At 33.8% G+C, this 27,698-nt stretch overlaps 1 protein-coding gene across 1 annotated transcript; it reads right to left on the reverse strand.

Moving 5' to 3' along the window:
- Positions 1–8,460: 8,460 nt before the first annotated feature.
- Positions 8,461–27,535, reverse strand: LOC141680396 (uncharacterized). The gene is made up of 4 exons (XM_074486633.1): positions 27,016–27,535; positions 10,224–10,342; positions 9,672–10,085; positions 8,461–8,709 (listed from the first exon to the last, which is right to left on the reverse strand). Exons 1-4 carry the CDS (start codon positions 27,533–27,535, stop codon positions 8,461–8,463), a joined length of 1,302 nt encoding a protein of 433 aa, XP_074342734.1.
- Positions 27,536–27,698: the final 163 nt, after the last annotated feature.

A 27,698-nucleotide genomic window follows, 5' to 3' on the forward strand; every position in this document is an offset into this window, starting at 1 on the left:
ATATATGAATTTTCTCTGTAAAATTCTATAATTACTGTTTGTAAATGATTTTCGATACGAAATAAAATACGGTAAAGGCTATTTATAATTACGGAAAATTAGTATCCCGTTGGATCATTCCCGATATAAAATAGTACGTTTATTTATAAAAACAGATCCAAACGATACCGATTTTCGGGATAATTATCCAAATTAGTACAATTTGTACTGCGGTCTTGGTCTCAGCGCCTGGTTACACGTATTACGAGGTGATAATTATAATAGTTTAATAAAAAGATCCCGTTTATTGAAAATACGAGTTTTATTGATTTACCGAAAGGAAAATTGTATCGAAAATATTGAGCCGGAACCCGCACAGGACAAACCGTACACCAGATTGAAAAAGTCGAAACATGGAAAATGCTCGAAATATTGCAATTAGGTTAGGAAGGAGTTTTCGGAATAGTTTCGAGTTATAAAAACGTAAAAACGGGTGATGTAGGCTGGTTCCCGATTAAATTAAATAGTTTATAAATATTCGGAAAAAGAATTTATAAAATCCTTAAATTTCCTATAAAATCATAAATCAACATAAAAATAAATAGGAAGATATGACAATTATCTATATTTTATTTTGGACATATAAAAATTAAAATACTGAATTTATATTATTTTTAAACATCCAAACACATATACCACTTAACAAATAATTCACATAATAGATACTGAACATGCATAAAATTTATTTATTAGCAAAAGTAATTATACGATATATCCCAGATATTACAATCATCCATTTCAGTGTAGAAATCAAGGTGATTTTCTTGTTTAATTAATTTAATTCGAATTATTTATGGATTAAATTAGGAATTTTTGTTTTTGATGTTTTGATATGATTTGATGGCATAATCATGTAAATCTTTTCTTCCTGGTCATTTTGGTATATTATATGTCAAATTTGGAGTTGAATAATATGTAGAAAAGTTGGTTTGATATTTGAATTTGAGTGTTCTTGAAGAAATCCACCGGAAAAGTCATGTTTTTGCCCGGACTTTTGATTCGTTAAATCTGGGAATATGTAATTTATATCAAAGGATAGATCGTGTCAAGGGGATTCGAATGGTGGTGTCCATGTTAATGGGGGATGCCGGAAGGAGCCACAGGAATCTGGGGAAGCTCGTCGATGGCGAAGTTTCAACCCCGTTTTCTGGCCATTTGGTTGTGTTTCTGGAAATTGCAAGGCCACCATCAAGTTCCTGCTAAAAAGAGGTCTATTCGGTGAATTTTTGGGAACCAAATGATCTCGCCGGAAAAACTTGGCTCGCCGGCAATGGCGGCCTTCCGGCGAGGGAGGAAGGAGAAGGTGGCAAACTTTAGTTTGGTCACCGACTTCCTTTCCTTTTTCGTTTTGAACCTTAAACTTTTCCAAGTTTTCATTTTAGCCCCTGTTGTTTAAAATTATTTTAAAAATGATTTATTTATTATTTTAAAAATCAGAAAAAGGTTTATTTATTTATTTTAATTTCAAAATTGTTTTTAATTATATAGTTATTCAAAAATAAATCTGATTTATTTTATTGACTAATTTTAATTAGTATTTAATTATGTTAATTAGTCAATTAATTTAATATTAATTGAATAATTAATTTAATTAATTAGTAATTGGTTTAATAATTAGATTTAATTATTCTTTTTGATTTAAAAATTCTAAAAAATAATTTCGAGCTTTACAATATTATTTTAAATTATTTTCAAGGCTTGATAATTATTATAAAATTATTTTAAAATCAGATTCGAGTATTCGAACCCTGTTATTTAATTATAAATTGATTCGGAGACCCATTTTAATTCCGAAAAATGTTCAAAAATTCGCATTAAATAACTGAAAAATTATTTTGACCTCGAATCTTCTTTGAAAAATTATTTTAATTGAATATCTTGCGTGTTATGTGCTACGTGCTATGTGATTGATGTGTTATATGCCTATGTGGTTGTCGTTTGACTGTTTTAGTCATAACTTTCAATCCGTAAATCGGATTTGGGTAAAATGAAGGGTAGATAAAAGTTTATGACGTCAATGTGACGATTAAAATGATATAAGATTGAGTATTGATAGATAATTGTGATGCCTAGCAGAGTAAGCAAGGTATAGAAAAAAGAAAGTCAGTGATCCATAAATAGAAGTGAGACGTAGAAAGAAAAAGCAAGTGATTGACGAATAAAAGCAGGGCATAGAAAAGAAGGAAAATGATTGATGAGTAAAACTATTAGAAGAGTACAAGTAAAGCGGGAAATTATCTGTGATAAGGCAAGTTCTTTTGAACCTTTCTTCGAGATATATTGCCAATATTTTAAAACTTTCTCATAATGTGTTGCTAGTATTCAAAATAAATCCGGTTTTACATTGCAAGCGCTTTAAACTAGTCAACCTCGAACCCTGATCATATCATTGAACTTGAGCTGTAAGTTTTATTTCTTGTAAACCACCAATGGTTGATTTCCCAGATATTAAACCATACCATTACAATACTACTCCACAAATACATACACACCATAAACCATGTATTTCAACATAATTTCCTGAGCATACGGAAACTTATACACCTTGGAATACCCTATCACATCAAAGATCAATACCCTGTATTATCATTGAACCATTGTTCTTCAGATACTTGATTCTTCAGATACTTGATTCTTCATCAGGCTTGAAGCCGTTCTTCAAATCTACACCTTGATACACCCTGGTGATACCTGTGAAATGTTTTATGCTCTGAGATAAATGTTTTATCAATGTTAATCATGATTCTGTTTTTATTGAATTGCAATGGTTATCATATTGAATTGTTTTAGAATTGGATGGTTTTATAAATGTGGACCAGATTCGTGGTCATATTAGGCCAATGCGTGTCGTGGATCCAATATATAGAGCAAAGCTGGGAGCCTTGCTCGGGGTTAGTACGTGACTGATCAGCAGCCTAACCTTGGTTTTCAAAAAATATGAAAAGAATATCTAATTCTATTCATTGCTTATCCAGAACTTGATTCTTATGAATCATTTCAACTGGTCATTGTGAACCTCAGTTGTTGCTATTATGACTTGCTGAGCTAGTTAGCTCACTCTTGCAAATCTGTTATGTTATTTTACAGTTGAAAAGGAAATTATTGGTAACGAGGATCCGCAGTCCTATGTGTGAACTAGGATTCCAGGTTAAGTTGGATCGAGCTAGCAAGAGCTTTATATTGTAGTTGAGTTATGCAAGATTGTAAGAACAATGTCATTATCAATTGTAAGTTGAACTAGTTGGGTTTTGGTGCGATGTAATAAAAGTTAAGGTTGTGGCTTGTTTTCATACTTTAACCTGTTGCAATATGTGGTTGTGTAAAGAAGGGTCAATACATATAATATTTTATATACAGGTTTATATATTGTGTGTGTTGTGAGCCCCAAACTTTTGACTCGGGTTTGGAGGGCATTACAGATTTGTCCTAAGATATGCCAAGATTTTATAGTCTTACATTATTTACTAGAAGATATACAAATCATATAACACAACCTTTCAAGAGAAGCAACCAATAAGCAAGAAAATTCTCTCTCTCTCTCTCTCTCCACTTCTCTTCCATTCGGCCCAAGCAAGAAAAAGAAGAAAACAATTTCAAAACTCTCTCTTCTAGCCATGGAAAAAATCCACCATTAATTCCCAGGCTTCATACATCCTAAACTAAGGTAAGATAAAATTTTGAGCTCATTTTATTAAGATTTGATGGGTGAAATAAATTCAAGAAAAGTGATAATGAATAGTATGAATAGTAACTTTTTTTGGTTTCTTGATTTTAATGGTTGATCTATGTTCCAAAACCCTACCAAGCATTCCCAAGACTCCACCATCATCAAGAACACATCTCAAGATTTCAATAAAGGTATAAATCTTTGATCAATCTTTATTTAAGATTTAAGTTTCAAGAACCTTTGAAAACCTAGTTATAAACATAGTTTTAGTGGTTGATTTGTTGTAATCTTGATGTTTAGTTAATTAGTTCTAAGGTTGATAATTGTTGCCTGAAGAACATGATGTTCTTGAGAGGAGTTAATGTTGGAATGATGATTTGATGATTGTTGGTGGTAGTATAGAGATATAAGATGTAAACGAAACTCGGATGGTAATTGTAATCTCTCTAAAACAAACAAAACTCAACTTTAAGTTTCTGCAGAAAGTTTCGAATTTAAAAACTGTAGTTTCTTGAAAAGTAATACTTGTTTATGATAGAAAATGTTATAAGGATCGTTTAGGCACTTGAATCGCTTGATTCCGATCTACGGATCAAAAGTTATGATCGTTTTAGTAAAAGTGATATACGCGACAAAAACTGCTACGAATTACGAACTTTGGGAATTGAATTGATCGACTTAATAATATTCATAAATCATGAAGTTTTTATAGAGAGTAGAAAATAGAGTTCCTTAACTTATATAAAAATTTTAAGTGTAAATAAGGATTTTAAATTTTATAAAAATATCGGAACCGAGACCGCGCGATTAGAAAACCGTTAGAAATCATAAGCGGAGCCGACGATGAAAATGTAAACGGATGTAAGATATTTTGAAAAGAAAGAGACCGTGACATGAATGAGTACTTAAAGGAATAATAAGGTTAAAATGAGTTGCGAGGATGATTAATAAGTAGCGCGTGTGTTGGGTCACCATAAATAAGAATGGAATCTAACGAAACGATATATGTTTATGATTATAGATTTTCGAGCGGACCCTAGAGCATCCTCCACCTCAAAGTACATAGGCAAGTTTACGAACCTAACTCCATATACTATTGTGTTGTGAAAGAATTGTTTTACTATCTTTTGCTTGAATTCCATGCTTGCCATGATACTAGTATTTGAGTTTTCGCATAAATAACGATTATGTTATGATATATATATATATATATATATATATATATGTCTTAGAATATTTTAACGCCACCATGAGCGTGATGTATGGTTATAATACCGAGAGTCGGTCAGAGTTTTAAAACAAAAACTCGGAAATCATTCCGGAGATGTTTTGGACGATTAAAGTCCGTATTTATTTTATTCTAAGGGACTCAATGTCCACTTGTGAAACATTAATATCCCGAACTTTTATTAAAACAATTTCCAATGATCATATTCCTCAACTATATTTAATTACTTGAATAATGGATATTATTTCAATTATTCATTAATATAGGAGAATTATTCTCCAACGATTATTTATTTCGGACTCGATTAATTATATTATTAAAGATTACTTTAATTACTTAAAATATAAATTAATTGAGGAATATTATTTCAAATATTCTTTTAAAATATAATTATTCGAGGTTTAATTATTTAATAATTATAATTTAATTATTAATTATTTATCAAAGGGTTTATTATGATTTAAAAATCATAAAACTTGATTTAAAAGACTTTCTGAATTTCAGAAAATCATTCGAATAATTTCAGACCGTCGAATAATATTATCTCGACTTATTATAAATAATTTGAATATAGTTTCGAAAGAAACTCTTCCTTATTTATTTATCTGTTAAAATTAGTCAAACCACATCCTTAGTACTTCCTCCGAAAATTCTCGGAAGTACATATATATGTATATACCTTTGAGACGAGTTGTGCCTATCAATAAGAAAAACGCTTGGGGAACTTCGATATAGTTTGATGATTCCAAGTATATGATAGGATTCTTAAAATAGACATAGGAGGGGTAGAGATCCAGTACTTCGTGGACTGGGGAGACTTCTATATAAATTTTTTCGTATGAGAAGGTACCATGTGTACAGAGAGACATACGAAGTATGTAAAATAAACCCGGGATGAATGGGGAACATATATAGCCCGAATACCGCTATAGTGACAACCGGGCGTATGGAAGTCATCCATCTACATGTAGAAAAGTATACCGTATACGACTCATCATCGTATCTTGGGGGCTCCAATGAACGTCCTAAATTCTTCCAGTTGGAATTGAGATGCAATACCGTAACCCAAGCCTAGGTGATGGGTTTACCATTAAGGTATTTGCAGACTAATAAGTCAATCAAAGTATTGTTTTCAAAAGAAGGTGTGTATCACCGAGGAAAAACTATTTTTAATAAACCTAACTATCGTATATGGAATTATACTTGAGTTTATCATATAGTCATTTCATACTTTACATTATTATGTTAGGCATTATAGCTCACACTTGTTATCTTAAATTGACACAACACAACAGTGAATCAAGATGCCTATCATGAGACTCATAGCCAGGAAATGGGTAGGAAACGGCCAGCTGTTCCGTAGGATGTTTGGTGCTGTACCTCAGGTAGATCGAATAAGCTGGATTGGTTTTCAGTTGTTTTTAGTCCGACTTATTTAAAAGTATGACTTATGTAAGGTAATAAATAAGAAACAGATATTTGGCCGATGGACTAACCTTACTTAAAGGTTATTTCCGCGGTAAGACTTAATCACTTTTGGAATTATAATAATTATCACTTGTGGATTGATGTGGTTCATTTCCAAGATAATAACCTGTAAGTGTGTGTGTATTGATAAGTGTGGGGTCATAAAGGTGTGAGTATTTATATATTATGGTATGAGATAAGTATTATAAAGGATTTAATATGGCGTGACCTCTCAAATCCCTAAGCCCGGATTTTGTGGTGCCGCAGTTAATGTGGACTATTAGTGACTTCCTTGCTTATTCAATGTTATCTGGATGGAAAACTGCTGGTCACTTAGCTTGTCCTCATTGTGCTCATGGTTATGATGATTATAATATTAAAAATGGTGAAAGACTATATGGTTTGATAATCATCGAAAATTTTTACTTGCCAATCATCCATTTCGAAAGAATAAAAATTGGTTTACCAAGGGAAAGATAGTGACTGAATCTGCCCCACCAGTACGAACAGGTGAAGATGCATTTTAAGAAATTGAGGCACTTGGTTTGATGAAAGTTACTGACTTAGGAAGTAACAAATCTTAGAGAGAGAATTCGACATGGATAAAACCTCTGCCTTCTCATTGAGATTATGTCTGAATATATACAAGCTTGGTTGATTGATCAACAAGTAAAAATCCTCTAATATAGCCCACAGTTAAGCCTATAATACAACCGTATATCAATTAGAACTTGACACCCCCCTCAAGTTGGAGCATCCAAATCATGGATGCCCAACTTGCCCAGAAAAGAGCCATGATGAGGTCCTCCTAGTGCTTTGGTAAATATGTCTGCGAGTTGAGTACAAGTAGGAATATATGATGGTTGAATCAAGCCATCAAGAATAATATATCGCACAAAATGATAGTCGATTTCAATATGTTTAGTTCGCTCATGAAATACCGTATTTACTGCAATATGAAGAGCGGCTTGACTGTCACAATACAACTTGATAGGTGTAGAATGATTGATCCCAAGACTAGAGAGTCATGATTTTAACCATTTAAGCTCCGATGTAGTAGTTTCCATAGAACGATATTCGGCTTCAGCAGAAGAGCGAGATATCGTATATTGTTTCTTAGTCTTCCATGATATTAGAGAGTGACCAAGAGTGATAAACTAACCAGTAAGAGAACGTCTAGTCATAGGACAACTTTCCCAATCAGAATCACACCAGGCATATAGGCATAAATCGGAGTCAGAATGTAGTAAAATTCCTTGACCATGATGGCCCTTTAAATATCGAACAACGTGCAGAGCTGCCTTCTAATGATCAACGGAAGGAAATTGCATGAATTGAGCTAAAGTGTTACTGAGTATGAGAGGTTTGGACGCGTCACGGCCAAGTAAATTAGACGACCAACAAGTCTCCTATAGGGCAACAGATCAGATAGTAACGGACTGGTTGTTAAGGCGAGACAATGATTCTGCTCAATGGAAAAGGTAGCTGGTTTGGCCCCTAACATGCCAACTTCAGCAATAATATCCAGCATATATTTGCATTGACACAAATAAATTCCAGCAGGAATATGAGCTACTTCTATCCCAAGAAAGTATTTATGAAGACCAAGATCTTTCATCTGAAAGCAAGAGCTCAAGTATTTTTTTATTTCTTGAATAGCAGCAGAGTCATTGCCAGCTATCACGAGATCATCCACATATACAAGTAAATGCAATGAAGTAGTTCCTCTATGAAGAGTAAACAAACAATAATCGGCATAAGATTGAACAAAACTATAGTCCTTAAGAGCAGAGGAAAGTTTGGTGAACCAACAATGAGAGGCCTGACGCAAACCATAAATTGATTTGCGAAGACGACAAACGAGCCCAGGAGGATTGGTGCGAAATCCTGGAGGAGGGCGCATATAAACGACTTCCTCTAAATCACCATAGAGAAATGCGTTATTAACATCCATTAGATAAAGTTCCCAATTACGAGCAGCTGCAACTGCAAGAATAGTACGCACCATCACCATCTTAGCAACCAAAGCAAAAATTTCCTTATAATCAACATCATTTACTTAATGATTGCCAAGAATCACTAAACGAGCCTTGTATCGTTCAATGGAATCATCTGACCGATATTTAATGTGATATACCCATTGACTTCCAAGTGCTTTCTTATCAGATGGCAAAGGCTCCAAGGACCATGTTTTGTTTTTTTCAAGCGCATGCATTTCTTCCTGCATGGCCTGGCGCCAGTGTGGATGTTTAACCGCATCAGAGAAATTTCTTGGTTCAACACATGTTGTCACAGAACAAGAAAAGCTCTATGTTGTACATAAAATTTATCACAATTTATGACACATGATATGGGATAAGGAGTACCTGAGGAATGCGATGAAGAGAGTACAACAAGAGTGGAAGGGCTCATACTATGTACTGTGTGAGTGATAAAATCTCGAAGAAGAATGAACAGTTGTTTTTGACGATGACTACATCCCAATTATGATGTTTCTGCATCATTAGGTGAATCGGATCCCCCCTGTCGTTCATAGTTTAGCTAGATTCATTTTCAACCTCATTATTATTTTCGCAAGTAACCTCAACACTATCTCCACAGGAAATATCTGAGGGGTTCAGACAAGACTTGATTTTATGAACTTAAAAGTTCATTGCCATCAGCAAGGTAAGGAGACCATTCTGTGGAATTGGAAGTTATATGATCCTCAGTTAAATAGGGAAATTCATGCTCTGCAAATATAACATCATGAGAAATAAAATACTCTCCAGATTCCAAGTCAAATAATTACCAGCCTTTCTTTCTATAAGGATAACCCAAAAAATATAACAATGACTTCTACTAGAAAACTTATCACCCTTATGATTCTGATTATGACCATAACAAAGACACCCAAATACTCTCAAAGAATCATAAAAAGGAGGTTTTTCGTATAAAAGTTGATAGGGAATCTTGTCATCTAATACAGGGGTAGGGGTGCGATTAATTAAATAACCAGCAGTCAAAATGCATTTACCCCAAAATTTTATAGGTAATTTCCCTTGAAATCTCAATGCCTGAGCTACATTTAAGATATGTTGATGTTTACATTCAACTCTCCCATTTTGTTGAGGAGTGCCAATACAAGATGTTTCGTACAGAATACCATGATTTTTAAAAAATGTTTGTAGTTGTTCAAATTCAGTGCCATTATCACTGTACACTATTTTAACTAGCTTGTTAAATTGTCGCTTGATCATAGCAAAAATATTGAATCAAAGTCAATTTTACCTTTGTTTTATCAACTAACAAAAAAATCCAAATCGCACGAGAATAATCATCAACAATGGTTAAAAAATATTTTGCACCACATGAAGACGGTGTACGATATGGTCCCCATAAATCACAATGAATAAGATCAAAATAACTGATTGCTTTATGCTCGCTAATATGAAATCTTGTTCGAGAATTCTTGGCACGAACACATACGTCGCACACTTTATTTACACTAGATTTAACAATACTTGACTTAACATGAGGGATCTTCTCAAGAACCTTTATTGATGGATGTCCCAAATGCTGGTGCCATAAATTAAAAGAGTCCACAACATCAGCTTTATATGCAGTAGCTTTGACTGATCCATAGTAATAGTAGAGCCTCCCATGCTGTTCACTCGCTCCAATCAGCATCCTCGAAATGTGGTCCTGAATTACACACAAAACATTGGTGAATTGGATAGTGCATTTGTTCTCGCATAACAATTGTGATACTGAAATCAAATTACATTTAAAGTTTGGGACTTATAAGACATTGTATAAAATTAAATTAGGAGCCAAAGTAACCGTCCCAGCCTTCATGGCTGTAGCTTGAGCACCATTCGGAATACCAATATGACTCCGGATCTCACGAATATCATTTAACAAAGATAAGTTCCCTATCATATGATTGGAAGCTCCGGTGTCTATAATCCATTTAACATTAAAATTACATGTCATGGTCGGAGTAGATTGTGATTGTCCCTGAAATACAGATTTCAAAACTTGCCATTGATCCTTTGTCAAACCAAAAACACCAGACTTGTTAATCTCTCCCAAAGCTGGCTTAGATGTTGACGCGGGTGCAAATGGATGCAGGGATTTAGAAGCAACATTGGCGCGAGGATTTAAACTTCCACTTCCTTACTGAGTAACAGGCACAGAACATTGGTTGCCACGGCCACGTCCAGACCCGCGTCCAGGTGCCTTAAAACGGTCAGGCCACCACTCTGGATAGCGATGGAGTTGAAAACATGAATCAATTTCATGCCCAGTCGCTTATAGTGCGTGCAAGAATGAGAAGTGTGGCGCTCTCCAAACTCGGGTTAGAAGTTTGGGGTTCACAACACACCACACACTCAATATATATACCTGCTTATAAAAGTAATATATGTAAAGACCCTACTTACCATAACCATAGATCACAACAGGTTAGAATATGAAAATAAGCCACAATCTTAACTTTTATTACATCGTACCAAATCCCAACTAGTTCCGCTTACAACTGATAATGATATCATTCTTACAATCTTACATAACTCATCTACATTATAAAGCTCCTACTAACTCGGTCCATCTTACCCTAGAATCCTAGCTCGCACACTGGACTCGGAATCCTCATTACCAACAATTTATTTTTCAACTGTAAAATAACATAACAGATTTGCAAGAGTGGGCTAACTAGCTCAGCAAAATATAATAGCAATAACTGAGGTTCAACAATGATCAGTTGAAATGATTCAGAAGAATCAAGTTTCCGGATAATAAATGAATAGAATTGGATATTCTCTTTTCATTTTAAAAACTAAGGTTAGGCTGTTGATCAGTTACGCACTAACCCCGAACAAGGCTCTCAGCTTTGCTCTATATACTGGATCCAAGGCACGCATTGGCCTATTATGACCACGAATCTGGTCCACATTTATAAAACCATCCAATTCTAAAACAATTCAATATAATAATCATTGCAATTCAATAAAAGCATAATCATGATTAACATTGATAAATCATTATCTCAGAGCATAAAACATTTCACAGGTATCACCAGGGTGTATCAAGGTGTAGATATGAAGAACGGCTTCAAGCCCGATGAAGAATCAAGTATCTGAAGAACAATGGTTCAATGATAATACAGGGTATTGATCTTTGATGTGATATGGTATTCCGGGGTGTATAAGTTTCTATATGCTCAAGAAATTCTTTTGAAATACTTGGTTTATGGTGTGTATGTATTTGCAGAGTAGTATTGTATTGGTATGGTTTAATATCGGAGAAATCAATCGTTGGTGGTTTACAAGAAATAAAGCTTACATCTCAAGTTCAATGATATGATCAGGGTTCAAGGTTGAATAGTTTAAAGCGCTTGCAATGTAAGACAAGATTTATTTTGAATACTAGCAACATGTTATGAGAAAGTTCAAAAATATTTGCATTATATCTTGAAGAAAGGTTCCGAAGGACTTGCCTTATCACGGAAGACTTTTAACTTTACTTGTACTCATCTAACAGTTTTACTTCTCAATCACTTTCCTTCATTTTCTATGTCTTGCTTCTATTCGTCAATCACTTGCCTTCCCTTTCTACGCTTCAATTATATTTACGGATCACTAACTTTCTTTTTCTATGCCTCGCTTACTCTGCTAGGCAGCACAAGTATCTATCAATACTGTAACAACCCAAATTCGGGGTCAAGATTTGGTGTCACGAAACAATCTTTACATAAAATAAAAGAATGTTCAATTACCCCTTGAATCCGGATCATTTACAGGTTATGGTATGAAACAAGAATCTAATCTTCTACAACTTACAACAACTAAAAATACAAATGAAAATACCTTTGTACTAATGCTCTCGTCATATTCTTCTAACTTCTTCAACCTCTCGCAGCGGAGAATTCTCTAGCTTTTGCCGTCTATCAAAGCTATTCACTTTTATCCCTATCTATTTCCGGCAGAAATAAGAATTTACAAAGCAAGAGTGAGCCAAAAATACTTTGTGTTTCAAACATTAATACCAAAGGAAAAACTTCCGGACAAATCTCAAAACAATTTTAAACAATTCTATTTATTTGAGTGAGTTGAGCGAATAAACGTTGGCTATCCCCAGCCTTTAACTATAAATTCAAAAATGACAAGCGATTCCCCGATTCATCTCTTAGATCATGGTTTTGTTCGGTTTTGGAATCATTAAACCGTTCGAGAGAGAATTCCATTAATGGCGATCAACAACAAATTAGACTGGACACTAGTTCGCATCTATATCCTGCTAATCTGTCAGGATATAGTGCAGATCTAACCTACTTGTAAAGATCCAGTCGGATCCCCAGGCTCTACGACCCATCTCAAGGCACCGGTCATGTCCCGATCCTTAGGATTAAGTAAAACTCAATCACCAAAATATCACTATCCAGCCCGTGGAGTAATTTGATATCAAATCATTTTGAATTCTAAACATCCCAATTCAGGGTTCGCAAATAACCCGAAAGAATGGGTATTTGCTCCAGAGAGCAATCGAATTATAGGAACAAGAATAAAAAGAACATGCATAATAAGAGTAATTGTAGCGAAATATAAAACATTTAACTATTCTGAACTTAGAATAGGAACGAAGAAATATTTGCAGTATTTTAAAAGAAAAATCAGGAATACTTAATTCAATAAGCTTTAACCGTTATTACTGGTTGACTTTGGTTCAACTTGAACGTTCGGCTTTACCGTCAAACTACTATCCCATTTTGGATACGATCCCAACACTCAGCCCCTTCAGTTGGAACTTCGTTGATCTCGACGTCTAATCACTAGATCGTTCCTAGTCCGATGTCACGTCTCGGTCTTCCGACTAAAACCTACATGGTTGAAATGCCCTAATTTAGACAATCGTCTCGCTTAACACAACACTACTATCCTATTCTACCCATACGATTTCATAACTCACCTCATATTTATATGTATTACTGAAATACACATAGCAATTATGGTTCACATCTTTGAAACTCGGTTCAGTTTTCATTTTTGGAAAGTACGTATACTTGTTGGTTTGAAAATAGGGTAATCGATTATTCACAAAATATCTTGTCACGTTATGTAAGTAGGTTTCGTAAAATTTAATTATATATCCTCGTTCAACGTCTCCGATAATTACAGGTTACGTTCCCGTATTTTCAGGATTAATTTTCCCAAAAATCGAGCACCGTTTCCTTTATTTATCGGCCCACCCGTCGAATCATTTTGACGTCAATCACAACAACAACCAATCGCAACCATCCCATTCACAACCAATTTCACCAATCCCCAATCACCGATGCAAATTTAATTATAAATTATTATTATTTGTTTTCATTTTAAAATTAACTCCGCGAACTAGTTTATTTAATTTATAAATATAGGACTCAGATAAAAATCATCATAATCCACCGTCGGCTCATCGCCGACGGCGATAAAATTCACGGGTTTCCGATTATATCGGACATCCTTCGTGAATTCCATCGATTAAATATTAAAATATCCGCACGAAAATCTTTTTATTTCACGAATTGCAATCAAATGTTTTCTGCAGAAAATTAAAATAAAACATAGTTAATAACAGTTTCGATTCATCACAAAAACACGGGCACAACACGCGCCAATCACAACAGTTCGCACAACAGGGAACACGGGGAGCATAGCCGGAAAGATAAAGCACATCAAGACTGAAAATACCGCAGTACACGTATGGCTGCACACACCCACATACACACGAATTGATACACACACAAACACGAATCGATATACACACACAAACATGAATCGATATACACACACAAACACGAATCGATATACACCCACCGGAAACACAAGCACCATGAATAGACAACAGGGGAAAGAAGGGAAACAGGGCGGCGGTTTCGCCAGAAAAGACAGGGCAACGACGGCTTACCAGCGGGAACAGGAGAAAACTGCCGAAAAGAGGGGGAGAAAAATAAAAAAAATAAAAAGAAGAAGGAAGGGGAAGAGAGAATCGGGAGAGATTGGGAGAGAAACAAAGTGAGAGATCGATGAGGGAGTAAGGAGAGAGAGACAGTCGTGAGGGTGGGGTGAAAGGGGGATAAAATTAGATTTTATATTTATTTCTCCTTCTTTTTATTTGTTATCTTTATTTTCGTTGTTATTTCGCCTCGTTCCTGAATCACGAATGTGTCATTACGCATCGCGTGCAAAAATTCATCGGAAATATATGTAAAATAATTCTAAATATTTCTTAAAATCTCCAAATATTGAAAATTATTAAAATTGCATTTTTAAAACATTTTCAAATCACACATCAGACCCGCATTTAATAATTTAACGAATACACATGTGGTTAAATAAAAACCAGAAATTTTCTGGGATAATTTTAAAATTCTCGAAATATTCCAAACTTAATAAAATAAAATTTTCATGATTTTTGAAACATCTTGAAATTAAATATTGATTTTACAATTTAATGGAGTCAGAAAAATCATTTAAAGATAATTAATTAATAAAATATTGATTTCTAAATTTTATAAACTCCTAAAAATAATAAATAAAATTATAAAACAACAAAAATAATTTGAGGAGCAATTTTAGCATTTACGAGAATAAATATTCAATAAAATCATTTTTAAAATGAATTAAATTCATACAGCTCGATAATTAATTATAAAATTAATCTTCGCGTCCAACAAATCACAAACAATTGATAATATAGCAACATATGGCCGACAGATCCATCACATATTTTATTTATTGAATAATTCAATAATTATACTTACATACCGGATCCGAAAATAGGTTACTTAACCGCTAAGTAACTAAATAACGATACGATTTTAATATAAGACTTGGGTATTTATCAAAACAGAGCTTCCTGTAATATCTCGTCTTTTCAAAATATGGATTTTTATCGATCTATAAATGATTTGTGTATCAAAAATTTCACACCGGGATTCGTACAGGTCAAACCGTACCCCGGATCGGAAAAGTCGAAACATGAAAAGTGTTCAGAATTATCAGATTAGGTTAGGAAGGAGTTTTCAGAAGAGTTTCGGGTTGTAAAAATGCAAAAATGGTTGAAGTGGAACGGTTTCTGATTCTAAAAAGTAATTTTACAATTACGTAAAAATAATCATTAACAATTCTATAAATTCTTATAAAATTATTCAATAATCCAAAAATTACCAGAAAAATACCAAAATTATCTATATTTTATTCTGGATAATTAAAAATTAAAATATCTAAATTTTATCAGAAATAAACATCCAAATATTAATATCAATCATCAAAAAATTCACCAAAATTCAAATAAAATCACATAATAATTATTTATTGATAAAAATAAGTACATAATATTTCCCAGGCGTTACATCCTTCCCCCCTTAAAAGGATTCTGTCCTCAGAATCATGCTAAGGAACATACACTGATACATTTCAAGTTTCTTACTTCAAATTTTCCAAAACTCATCATTTTTACCATTACTCAACAGTCTTCTGCCAATATCAATATCTATTAGTTGCTCATGCAACCTAATTCAAATTTCCATTCCATATATATATATGGAGCTAAATTATTCTTCATGGTCATACACACATGAATGTTTTATGATCTCGTTATACCTGTGACAACAAGACCAACTCATTCACAATCGTTCTATCTATCTCATTGTCTCAAAGGACTAACTTAATTCACACTAATCTTCTTTTCTGTCTAATTCCAATGATTTGTGTTCATGAACTTTCTACTTTCACTGACTGTTCTACTCTACTTTTCATGTCTTCTTCTGTTCGATTAGCCTGACCTATGATCGTTTCCAGTCGCATTCAAGAATCTCTAATCGGTCTTTACACTTTCTATCCGTCTGCACCCGGTATACTGAGCTCATGGCGTCTTATACTTAGAAACGTTCTAAATCAATTTCAAAATCTAAAAAGTAAAGGAAAAATTTCGACAATTGCATTTAACTTACCACTTTGTGGTATACTTCAATTTCTTTTTAATCACTATCGAGTATATTCATTGAGCAAGAATCTGTTACTATCTGAAAGAATAATATTAATTTGGAACGGAATGAATCATAACTTTATTCAAAATCCAGTCTCTTGGTACTAATACTCATTTTGTCGTCATATCAAATTAGATACCAGTACGAACTTTGATGCTCACTACATACCATACTAAAGTCAACATCAATCATTTGTATTAATACCACCTTTGATATCTAACAACAAAGTAAGTATCATCATAACCCAGAAGACGGATAAAAGCTTATTCTTCAATTCCTAACTTTTCCAATTCCTTTAACCATTTTCCAGCGATCTTAGTGACATTCACTCTTTCTTTTCTACCCTAAATATCTGTCTCCAAATGGATCTTGCTTGGTTGGTAATTAATCATGCTTCCATAGCTCATAATCTATTATGACCAGAATTCACACCTTTGAAGCTTAGAATGCAGTGACTACTTTTCAACCCTCCGCAGGCATATCTTTCAACGCTTAACTTGGTCTTCCTTAGTCCTTGAATTAGCGAGGATGTTATCAATAAATACAATTACACTATCCAAATATTCCTGATACACTATGCTCGTTTAACCCTCGGAAATGACGGGTACATCATATCACTGGAACTTTTGCTGCCCATACCTTACTCTAAACACAACCTTTAGGGTGACCTCAAGTTTACAATTTCTGATGGTCGATGCGTAATTTCATACCTCCATTCTTCTTTTTCTCATGATCCCTTTTGTGCACAGCGCAAAACACTCTTCATTTTATTATTCTTTTATTCCACATTTTTGAAGTTTTCATTCACTCATTATTTCATCCCTATTGAGTTATACGATACAGGGCTTTTGACACCAGCTTGACTCTATGCGGAATCCGATGAGAAATTCTTACCTCATTCCCTGAGGTAATCTTGGTAAAGCATTCGTTCAGAAATCTGGGACTTCACTTTAGTTCTAAAGAATTCCATCTTGAGATTCATTGCAACGCGCTTCTCCAATCGTTCCCCATTAATACCTCTGTGTAATCTTTCCTGTTTACACGCATTCTTGGAATGAATTCCTATCTCTGATTATCAGCGTTTCCCCTCCTTCTCCTATCAGTTCTAGCATAACCAACGTTCATAACTTGCATATATGTTGTGGATTATTTCATAATATTTCTTTATCATTCTTTTGATTCCACTTCTTTTCTTATTTATTTCTCCATTCTCATTATTCATTATCTCTTTTAAACATACAAAATTTCCTTTTCTTGATAATATTAATATGTTCATTATTAGATAAGTCATTTATGAAGTTAACGCTAGAAAACAGGCTATTATTTATAATATTTAAATTCTTATTAACAAAATTATTAAAATTCATCAATAGCGATTTTCTTAACCTCGTTTAAATCATCATTGATCGCATAATTGGCTTTCTCCAACTGATCAACATTTCTTTTTCTCGAGTTCACATGCAGATTTCGTTAGTTTCTGTCTTACATCGGATAATTGTATTTGGGAGTTTCCCAGTTTTTCATAGCAACTTTTATTCAATCATAATTCGATAAAGATGTACATTTACATTCTTCATGGAGTATGATTATAGAAGGTAATATTTCTTTACTCTTTCTTGAATCTTCAGTTCTTGCAAATGTTCTCTCCATTAATTTATAGTAGCTTCCATGAACTCGTCATTCGATATGGGTATACATCCAAGTCCTTCTTGGAACGTGATTACAGCTGATAAAATCTCTTTGCTTTATCTTGAACCTTCAGTTCTTGAAAAATATTCTTCTAACTAGCATGAACCAATAACTTTCTATTCCTTTTGTCTATTGCAAGGGGCATATTCGTCTAGGTAAAATTTCGTACATGTCTGCAGTAACATCACGCTAATTTTACTAAACTTTCGATTTCTGCTAATGCCATCACTTCCTCCAAATTTCTAATCGCTTTGATTTCGAATCTACAAATCATGTTAGAGCTTCACTCAATCTAATTGGAATCGATCTCCATACCAACTAACAAGTTGATCAATTAACTCCTTTAAATGATTACTTAAACCAAGTGTTGACTAGCTAACTGAAATCAAAGACCAATTATATAAAGTCGGTTTAATCATAACATTCTTTCTCAAGAACCGAGATTGCAATCGTTTGGAGTACTGATGAAAATGACAATATACTTCTTTATTCTTGAACGTAGGGTAATTTCTGAAAATTTGGGCAGCACTTCCCCTACACCATTGACTACCCGTCGGATTCAAGCCAACACCATCATTAACCAAATCACTCACAATCATATCCACCCACTTCCATCAACCAAAATCATCAATTTTTCACAATTCACATTTTTATCATTTTGATCAGTATCTCTTTAATTGGAATTGGGTCTTACACCAACAATGATTAACATAATCATACATTTCTCAATTCTTTCAGAATATTACAAAATATTATTGGTGAACTTAAAATTTATCTTGTTGTTTCTCAAAACTTTATTTCGCAAGTATTTTAGCTTATTTCTTGTCATTACTAATTGTGTACGGTTACTTTTGAAAATTATGCCGCATCCTTCAACGAACCACACCAATCCTCTTTCTTTGACGATACACACTCAATTTCACTAATGAGTCTATTTATCTGTTAATAACCATGCAGGGTCTTGATTATTACCCCCATCTGTTGGAAACTCAATTGCCGGATCATTATTTCTTAAAAGATTTCGCAGTCGAATCATCATTTCTTCATCTTCACCTATGGTTCCGCATCAACTTTCGTCTCTGGTCCAGGAATGGATATCAAATTCACTGTAACTTATTTACTCAAATTGGAGAACCTCACAGTTTCTTAAAGAACACGTTCAAAATTTGGTTGCCATTAAAATTGCTTCTGTCTTGAATCTTCACGACAAATATCTTCCCACGATGAAGGGATATTTCACGTATTGATTGCCTGTCTGGGTCATTGTTCAGAATTCCCTTGATCTTCGATCATCGTCCTGATCCTCATTTGCTCCGTCCGACGCACACAACTTTACTTCCTTAATTTATTTGTTACGGTTCGCTAACCATTCAGTTCACATCAAAATCCTCTTATTTGAAGTACATCACGTTAACATAACCTACCATACTGACAAGATCCTCATAACACAAACAACTGTCAGGTTTGATGTCTCTGCCACGACCGCGTTGTCGGTGTATCCATTCTTTCTTGCTCGCAAATGTCCACCAATTATCGGCTTGCAATCATATTCGCCTTCGACACGTAATTCTACCTGTCGCGCGGGACTATTCTATTTCTTTTATAATCGTCAGAGAACAGACTCGATGCAAGAGGAGAGTTTGTGAACATGATTTTGATTGAAAAACGGAATAAGGAATAACAATGCAGCAGCCGATTGGAAGAATTTGTAAATCAGAAAATTGAAGGAAGAAAAATGAGTGAAGAATGAGACAACCATATTCGTACCCAAGATGGCCAGTCTTTCATACCATATGGCATATAGCACATGATTAGGTGGCGTCCCACCCGACTCTTCGTCATTTCGACAAAGCGTCATATCACAACACTGTTGTCTCAATCAGGAATCAAGAATTTGAGAAGAGAAATAGTTCAAAAGGAATACAATAAATTTTCTTTCGTTTCCGCCTCATATGATTTATTAACAGAAGAAGCTCATACGTATTCAAGAATCAAGAAAAACGTATACTATCGTATTAGAAGAAAGGATGTCAGTGTTGATCACCTTTCATGTTTCGCCGACATCTGCCTTCAGGATCGTGTGAATACAGGTTCATGATTCAAGTCACATCATTGCTTCGAAATACTGTTTGGAAATGTCTTCACATCAAATGCTTCAATAATTTGGTCTTAATCGCGTCCTTCCAAAATTTATAGTCACTGCTTCAGATTTCATCTATGTCGCGGAGAGTAACCATCGATCACGCAATGCCTCAATTTCGTCGATAGAGATACAATTCTTCTCCAACCATCTAGAAGATTCTTTCATTTTCTTCAATCACCCTCTAACTGCTCGAATCATGAATTTCATTAAATTTTTAACAATTTCTATGAATTGAGTAAATAATGTTTTAACATATTGATTCAATTATTGATATTATTCAACAAAGTTAACTTTCATTTTTTTTTCACGGAAAACTTTAAACCTTCTCCCTGCTGGTGGGTCTACTTGGCCCTTCGAATTAACAACACTGAGTCTAATTCCATTCTTCTTTTTAGGTCATTTTCTGTTTATAATAACAAGAACATAAATAGTAATTTGACAACCAAATTGTGAAACTCGTTTCATGCCAAAATCTTCCGAAATTTGATTAAGAAAATCTTTTCTGAAATCTCATTTTAAAGCTTTGGAAATCATATATTTGGTTGTCATTACTATATAAGTTACTTGCTATTTTCCTGATTTACCCATGAACTGTCTAATTAAAAGAATGTCCATTTAACGGTCTATCCACTTTGGTACCTCTTCCACTTTTCCTTGGATTCTGCTCGCACTTATTAGTCGCCCAAACTTCATTTACCATCGTAAATCATTTTATTCGCAATTCTACCGCAACGCTGACATTTAGTACTATCTTTGACATTCTTGTCGTCGTCCTTGACGTTATGCTCGCAACCATGCATGTGATTCGATGTTCCGTCTGTAGATAATAGCGCACCTTCTTGCTAGTCTTACCTATACCTAGTAAGGTAGATATCATTCCTTGCGCAGCTCCCGATAAGTGATAATAATCTTCTCGCAACGGTGGTGCCTTCGAAACAAGCAACGTTAGTTCTTCATCAGCGTCCATCAACTGGTTTCCTTCGACGTGGAACTTGTTCTAATACCTAAGTTAAATCGTACTAATACTCACAAATCCTCACCAGAATCAATCACATTTTCTTCAAAACCACATGAAAAGCAGGGTAACATACCCAGTCTCCGTCGATCTGTTGATTCCTCATTACTGTAGAGTCTGAAAACTCAATATACCTATAGCGTTGTGATATTCGCCTTACACTTTCTCAACAATCCTATTTTATCAATTCCATATCGAATCTGCTAACCCTAATTCGCACTCAACTCCACCTAAGATGAGTATGCCTAGGATCTTTCCTATCTTGTACGTCCTATCATTCCTATCTTCCTCTCACCTATTCTTATTTCAGTGACCAATAACCTGCAGCTCTGATACCAACTTGTAACAACCCAAATATGTGGTCAAGATTTGGTGTCACGAAACAATCTTTACATAAAATAAAAGAATGTTCAATTACTCCTTGAATCCGGATCATTTAAAGGTTATGGTATGAAAAAAGAATCTAATCTTCTACAACTTACAACAACTAAAAATACAAATGAAAATACCTTTGTACTAATGCTCTCGTCATATTATTCTAACTTCTTCAACCTCTCGCAGCGGAGAATTCTTCAACTTCTGCCGTCTATCAAAGCTATTCACTTTTATCCCTATCTGTTTCTGGCAGAAATAAGAATTTACAAAGCAAGAGTGAGCCAAAAATGCCCAGCAAGTATATAATTTGTGTTTCAAACATTAATACCAAAGGAAAAACTTCCGGACAAATCTCAAAATAATTTTAAATAATTTTATTTATTTAAGTGAGTTGAGCGAATAAACGTTGGCTATCCCCAGCCGTTAACTATAAATTCAAAAATGAAAAGCGATTCCCCGATTCATCTCCTGGATCAGGGTTTTGTCCGGTTTTGGAATCATAAAACCGTTCGAGAGAGAATGTTGTTAATGGCGATGAACAACAAATTCGACTGGACACTAGTTCGCATCTATATCCTGCTGATCACTCAGAATACATTGCAGATCTATACCTACCTATATAGATCCAGTCGGGTCCCCAGGCTCTACGGCCCATCTCAAGGCACCGGTCATGTCCCGGTCCTTAGGATTAAGTAAAACTCATTCCCCAAAATATCACTATCCAGCCCGTGGAGTATTTTGATATCAAATTATTTTGAATTCTAAACTTCCCAATTCAGGTTCGTAAATAACCCGAAAGAATGGGTATTTGCTCAAGAGAGCAATCGAATTATAGGAACAAGAATAAAAAGAACATGCATAATAAGAGTAATTGCAGCGAAATATAAAACATTTAACTATTCTGAAATTGGAATAGGAACGAAGAAATATTTGCAGTATTTTAAAAGAAAAATCAGGAATACTTGCCTTAATAAGCTTTAACTGTTATTACTGGTTGACTTTGGTTCGACTTGAACGTTCGGCTTTACCGTCAAACTACTATCCCATTTTGGATACGATCCCAACATTCAGCCCCTTCAGTTGGAAGTTTGTTGATCTCGACGTCTAATCACTAGATCGTTCCTAGTCCGATGTCACGTCTCGGTCTTCCGACTAAAACCTACAGGGTTGAATTGCCCTAATTTAGACAATCGTCTCGCTTAACACAACACTACTATCCTATTCTACCCATACGATTTCATAACTCAGCTCATATTTATATGTATTACTGAAATACACATAGCAATTATGGTTCACATCTTTGAAACTCGGTTCGGTGTTCATTTCCGGAAAGTACGTATACTTGTTGGTTGAAAATAGGGTAATCGATTATTCACAAAATATCTTGTCACGTTATGTAAGTAGGTTTCGTAAAATTTAATTATATATCCTCGTTCGACGTCTCCGATAATTACAGGTTACGTTCCCGTATTTTCGGGATTAACTTTCCCAAAAATCGGGCAGCGTTTCCAAACAAGGGAAATAGGGCGGCGGTTTCGCCGGAAAAGACAGGGCAACGGCGGCTTACCGGCGGGAACAGGAGAAAACAATCGAAAAGAGGTGGAGAAAAATAAAAAAATAGAAAGAAGAAGGAAGGGGAAGAGAGAATCGGGAGAGATTGTGAGAGAAACAAAGTGAGAGATCGATGAGGGAGTAAGGAGAGAGAGACAGTCGTGAGGGTGGGGTGAAAGGGGGATAAAATTAGGTTTTATATCTATTTCTTCTTCTTTTTATTTTTTATCTTTATTTTCGTTGTTATTTCGTCTCGTTCCTGAATCACGAATGTGTCATTACGCATCGCGTGCAAAAATTCATCGGAAATATATATAAAATAATTCAAAATAATTCTAAATATTTCTTAAAATCTCCAAATATTGAAAATTATTAAAATTGCATTTTTAAAACATTTTCAAATCGCACATCAGACCCGCATTTAATAATTTAACGAATACACATGCGGTTAAATAAAAATCAGAAATTTTTCGGGATAATTTTAAAATTCTCAAAATATTCCAAACTTAATAAAATAAAATTTTCATGATTTTTGAAACATCTTGAAATTAAATATTGATTTTACAATTTAATGGAGTCAGAAAAATCATTTAAAGATAATTAATTAATTAAATATTGATTTCTAAATTTTATAAACTCCTAAAAATAATAAATAAAATTATAAAACAACAAAAATAATTTTAGGAGCAATTTTAGCATTTACGAGAATAAATATTCAATAAAATCATTTTAAAAATGAATTAAATTCATACAGCTCGATAATTAATTATAAAATTAATATTCGCATCCAACAAATCACAAACAATTGATAATACAGCAACACATAGCCGATAGATCCATCACATATTTTATTTATTGAATAATTCAATAATTACACTTACATACCGGATCCGAAAATAGGTTACTTAGCCGCTAAGTAACTATATAACGATACAATTTTAATATCAAACTTGGGTATTTATCAAAACAGAGCTTCCTGTAAAATACTTTATACAAAAATAAGATGATAATATCTCGCCTTTTGAAAATATGAATTTTTATCGATCTATAAAATGATTTGCGTATCGAAAATTTCACACCGGGATTCGTACAGGTCAAACCGTACCCCGGATCGGAAAAGTCGAAAAATGAAAAGTGTTCAGAATTATTAAATTAGGTTAGGAAGGAGTTTTCGGAAGAGTTTCGGGTTGTAAAAACGCAAAAAGGGTTGAAGTGGAACGATTTCTGATTCGAAAAAGTAATTTTACAATTACGTAAAAATAATCATTAACAATTCTATAAATTCTTATAAAATCATACAATAATCCAAAAATTACAACAAAAATACCAAAATTATCTATATTTTATTCTGGATAATTAAAAATTAAAAAATCTAAATATTATCAAAAATAAACATCCAAATATTAATATCAATCATCAAATAATTCACCAAAATTCACATAAAATCACATAATAATTATTTATTGATAAAAATAAGTACATAATATTTCCCAGGCATTACAAATACTTAATCTCATATCATTCTAATCGTCACATAGACGTCATAAGCTTTTATTTACCCTTCGTTCTACCCAAATCCGATTTACGGATTGAAAGTTACAGCAAAAACCGTCAAATAGTAACCACATCGGCATATAACACATCAATCAGATAGCACATAGCACGCAAGATATTCAATTAAAATAATTTTTCAAAGAAGCTTCAGGTCAAAATGATTTTCCAGGTATTTAATACAAATTTTTAAACATTTTCGGAATCAAAATGGGCCCCGAATCATTTTATAATTAAATAATAGGGTTCGAACGCCCGAATCTGACTTTAAAATAATTTATAATAATTATCGAGCCTTGAAAATAATTTAAAATAATATTTTAAAACTCGAATCTATTTTTCAGAATTTTTAAACCCAAATAAATAATTAAATCTAATTAAATAATCAATTAAAATTAATTAATAACTAATTAAATTAATTATTCAATTAATATTTAAATTAATTGACTAATTAAATAATTAAGATTTATTTTAACTTAAAAATGATTTTCAGAAAATAAATAATGAATTTTGAGTTTTAAAATAAATAAAAATCAATTTCTGAAAATATTATAAAAAAAATACAATTCCTGTTAATAATTAAAACAGAAATCTAGTTTTTGAATTTTCTGAAAATTCCAGGGACCAAAATATAAAATTTTGCAAACCAGGGGGTCAAACAGCAATTTTGCTGTCATCCCCACCTCCCGCCGGCCGGACTCCATGGCCGCCGCCATGGAGCTTTTCTGGCGGTCGAAAATTCCCCAGAAACATGCCATAAATTGTAGAATTCAATATTAAATCACCAGGAACTCGAATATTACAACAAATCGACCAAACCATCAATAAATCAGCCGAAATTTTAACCGGAAAAACACGCCGCCGCCTGGGTTCGATTTTCCGGTAAAGCCCTTCCGGCTATCTTCTATTTATCACGTATATACCATTCTAATCGTCTTTTGACGATCTATAACTTGGTACAATCAATTTGAAACTATAACCCCTAACAGAGAAACACCCAATTTCCAATTGCAAATATTCATAGCTATAAACCCTAGTTCTTCAATTCGAGAATCAAACATCAATTTGAACATGTTATTGAACTCCAAATCAGTCATATAATATACCAAAATGACCAGGAAGAAAAGATCAACATGGTTCTAACATCAAATCACACAAACAATATCAAGAACAAAATTTCCTATTTTAATTACTAAATAATTCGAATTAAATTAATTAAATAAGAAAATCACATTGATTTCTGCACTGAAATAGATGATTGATTATGAAAGAACTTTTCGAGAGCTTCGATTTGATATATTGCACGCCCGAATCGGAGTTCGTTAATGCCTACGTTTGTGCATTTGATTATGAAGAACGCGATGAATTTTAAGGGTTTTCTTTGGAAACTATATAGTTTTACTGTTTGCAAATGATTATATGTACAAAATACAATACTATATTGGCTATTTATATTTACGGAATATTAATACGTTCTGGATCGTGTTGGATCGATAAATACGTTGCTTAGCCGCTAAGTAACTATAAATACGATCCTATCGGATAACGTTTTGGATAAACATTAACCTGTTTTGGATAAGCACTATCCTATTTTAGATAAGCATTATCCTATTTTGGATAATTATCAAAACAGGGATTTTATAAATTGATTTGTACGAAGATAATGTTAACGAAAAGGGTTAGCGTATCGAAAATATTGCGCCGGGCCGCGTACGTTCAAACCGTAATCCGGATTGAAAAAGTCGAAACACGGAAAATGTCTGAAATTACCAGATTAGGTTAGGAAGGAGTTTTCGGAAGAGTTTCGGGTTGTAAAAACGTAAAAACGGTTGAGGTTGGACGATTCCCGACTTTATAAAATAGGTTTGTAATTATTCAGAAAATAATTAATAAATTCATAAATCAATATAAAATTATATAACACTCCAAAAATTACCAGAAAAAAACCTTAATTATCTATATTTTATTATGGACATAATAAAATTAGCATACTTATACTTTACCACATATAAACATCCACATAACAACACCAATCATCAGATAATTCACCAAAAATCAAAATATAATCACATAATAATTATTTATCAATAAAAATAATTACACGCTATGTCCCAGATATTACAAGAAGCTTCCTTAGGTTCAAGCCGGGGTTCATTGCGGCCCATATTCCCACAAGATTGTACTGCAAAACTCATTACTTCAGCACGTTCTGAATTGATTTTAGTACCCATGCGTTATCGTTCTTCTCGAATCAAAGAAAAGTAAATTTTATTTATGCCTCCTACATCATCTGTTGCCAGCAAAGTTGAATGTACTATTTCATACAACCCGTCATCCACACCCATTAAAAACTGATGGACTTTTGCATTTTCTTCTCGCTTCTGAAGCTTTGTAGCAATTTTACATGTGCACTTACCACATTCACATGTAGGAATAGGGTCAACTTCATCTAATGCTTCCCAAAGTTTCTTCAGTTTAGCGTAATAATCCTCAACAGACATACCTTGAACCTGTTTACAAGTATGCAATTCAACCTTGAGTTGTTGAATACGTGGGCCATTTAAGATATTAAAACGTTCCTGAATGTCATTCCACATGTCGCGTGCTGATTCATGGTATGAGATCGTGGATCGTAGCTTCGAATCAATAGTGTTCATAATCCAGGAGACAAGCATTGAATTAACGCTAATCCAATCTTCATATTCATCAGATTCCTCGGGTGGTTGGGTTATACTGCCATCAATGAAACCAATCTTTTTTTTCACATAAAGATGTCCTGATTGCTCACGCCCATTCATCAAAATTATCGCCCTTCAACTATGTTTGGGTGATCAAGTTTCCTGGCATGTCGTTAGCCGCAAGATCATAAGATGATTTGTCTTTTGAAGGCGTTTCCTTTGAAGGTGTTTCATCTTTGCCAGCCATGATGATTTTGAAGAAATAATATATGTGTTATAACTA

Source organism: Apium graveolens, chromosome 8, assembly GCF_009905375.1.
Source record: "Apium graveolens cultivar Ventura chromosome 8, ASM990537v1, whole genome shotgun sequence".
NCBI lineage: Eukaryota > Viridiplantae > Streptophyta > Magnoliopsida > Apiales > Apiaceae > Apium > Apium graveolens.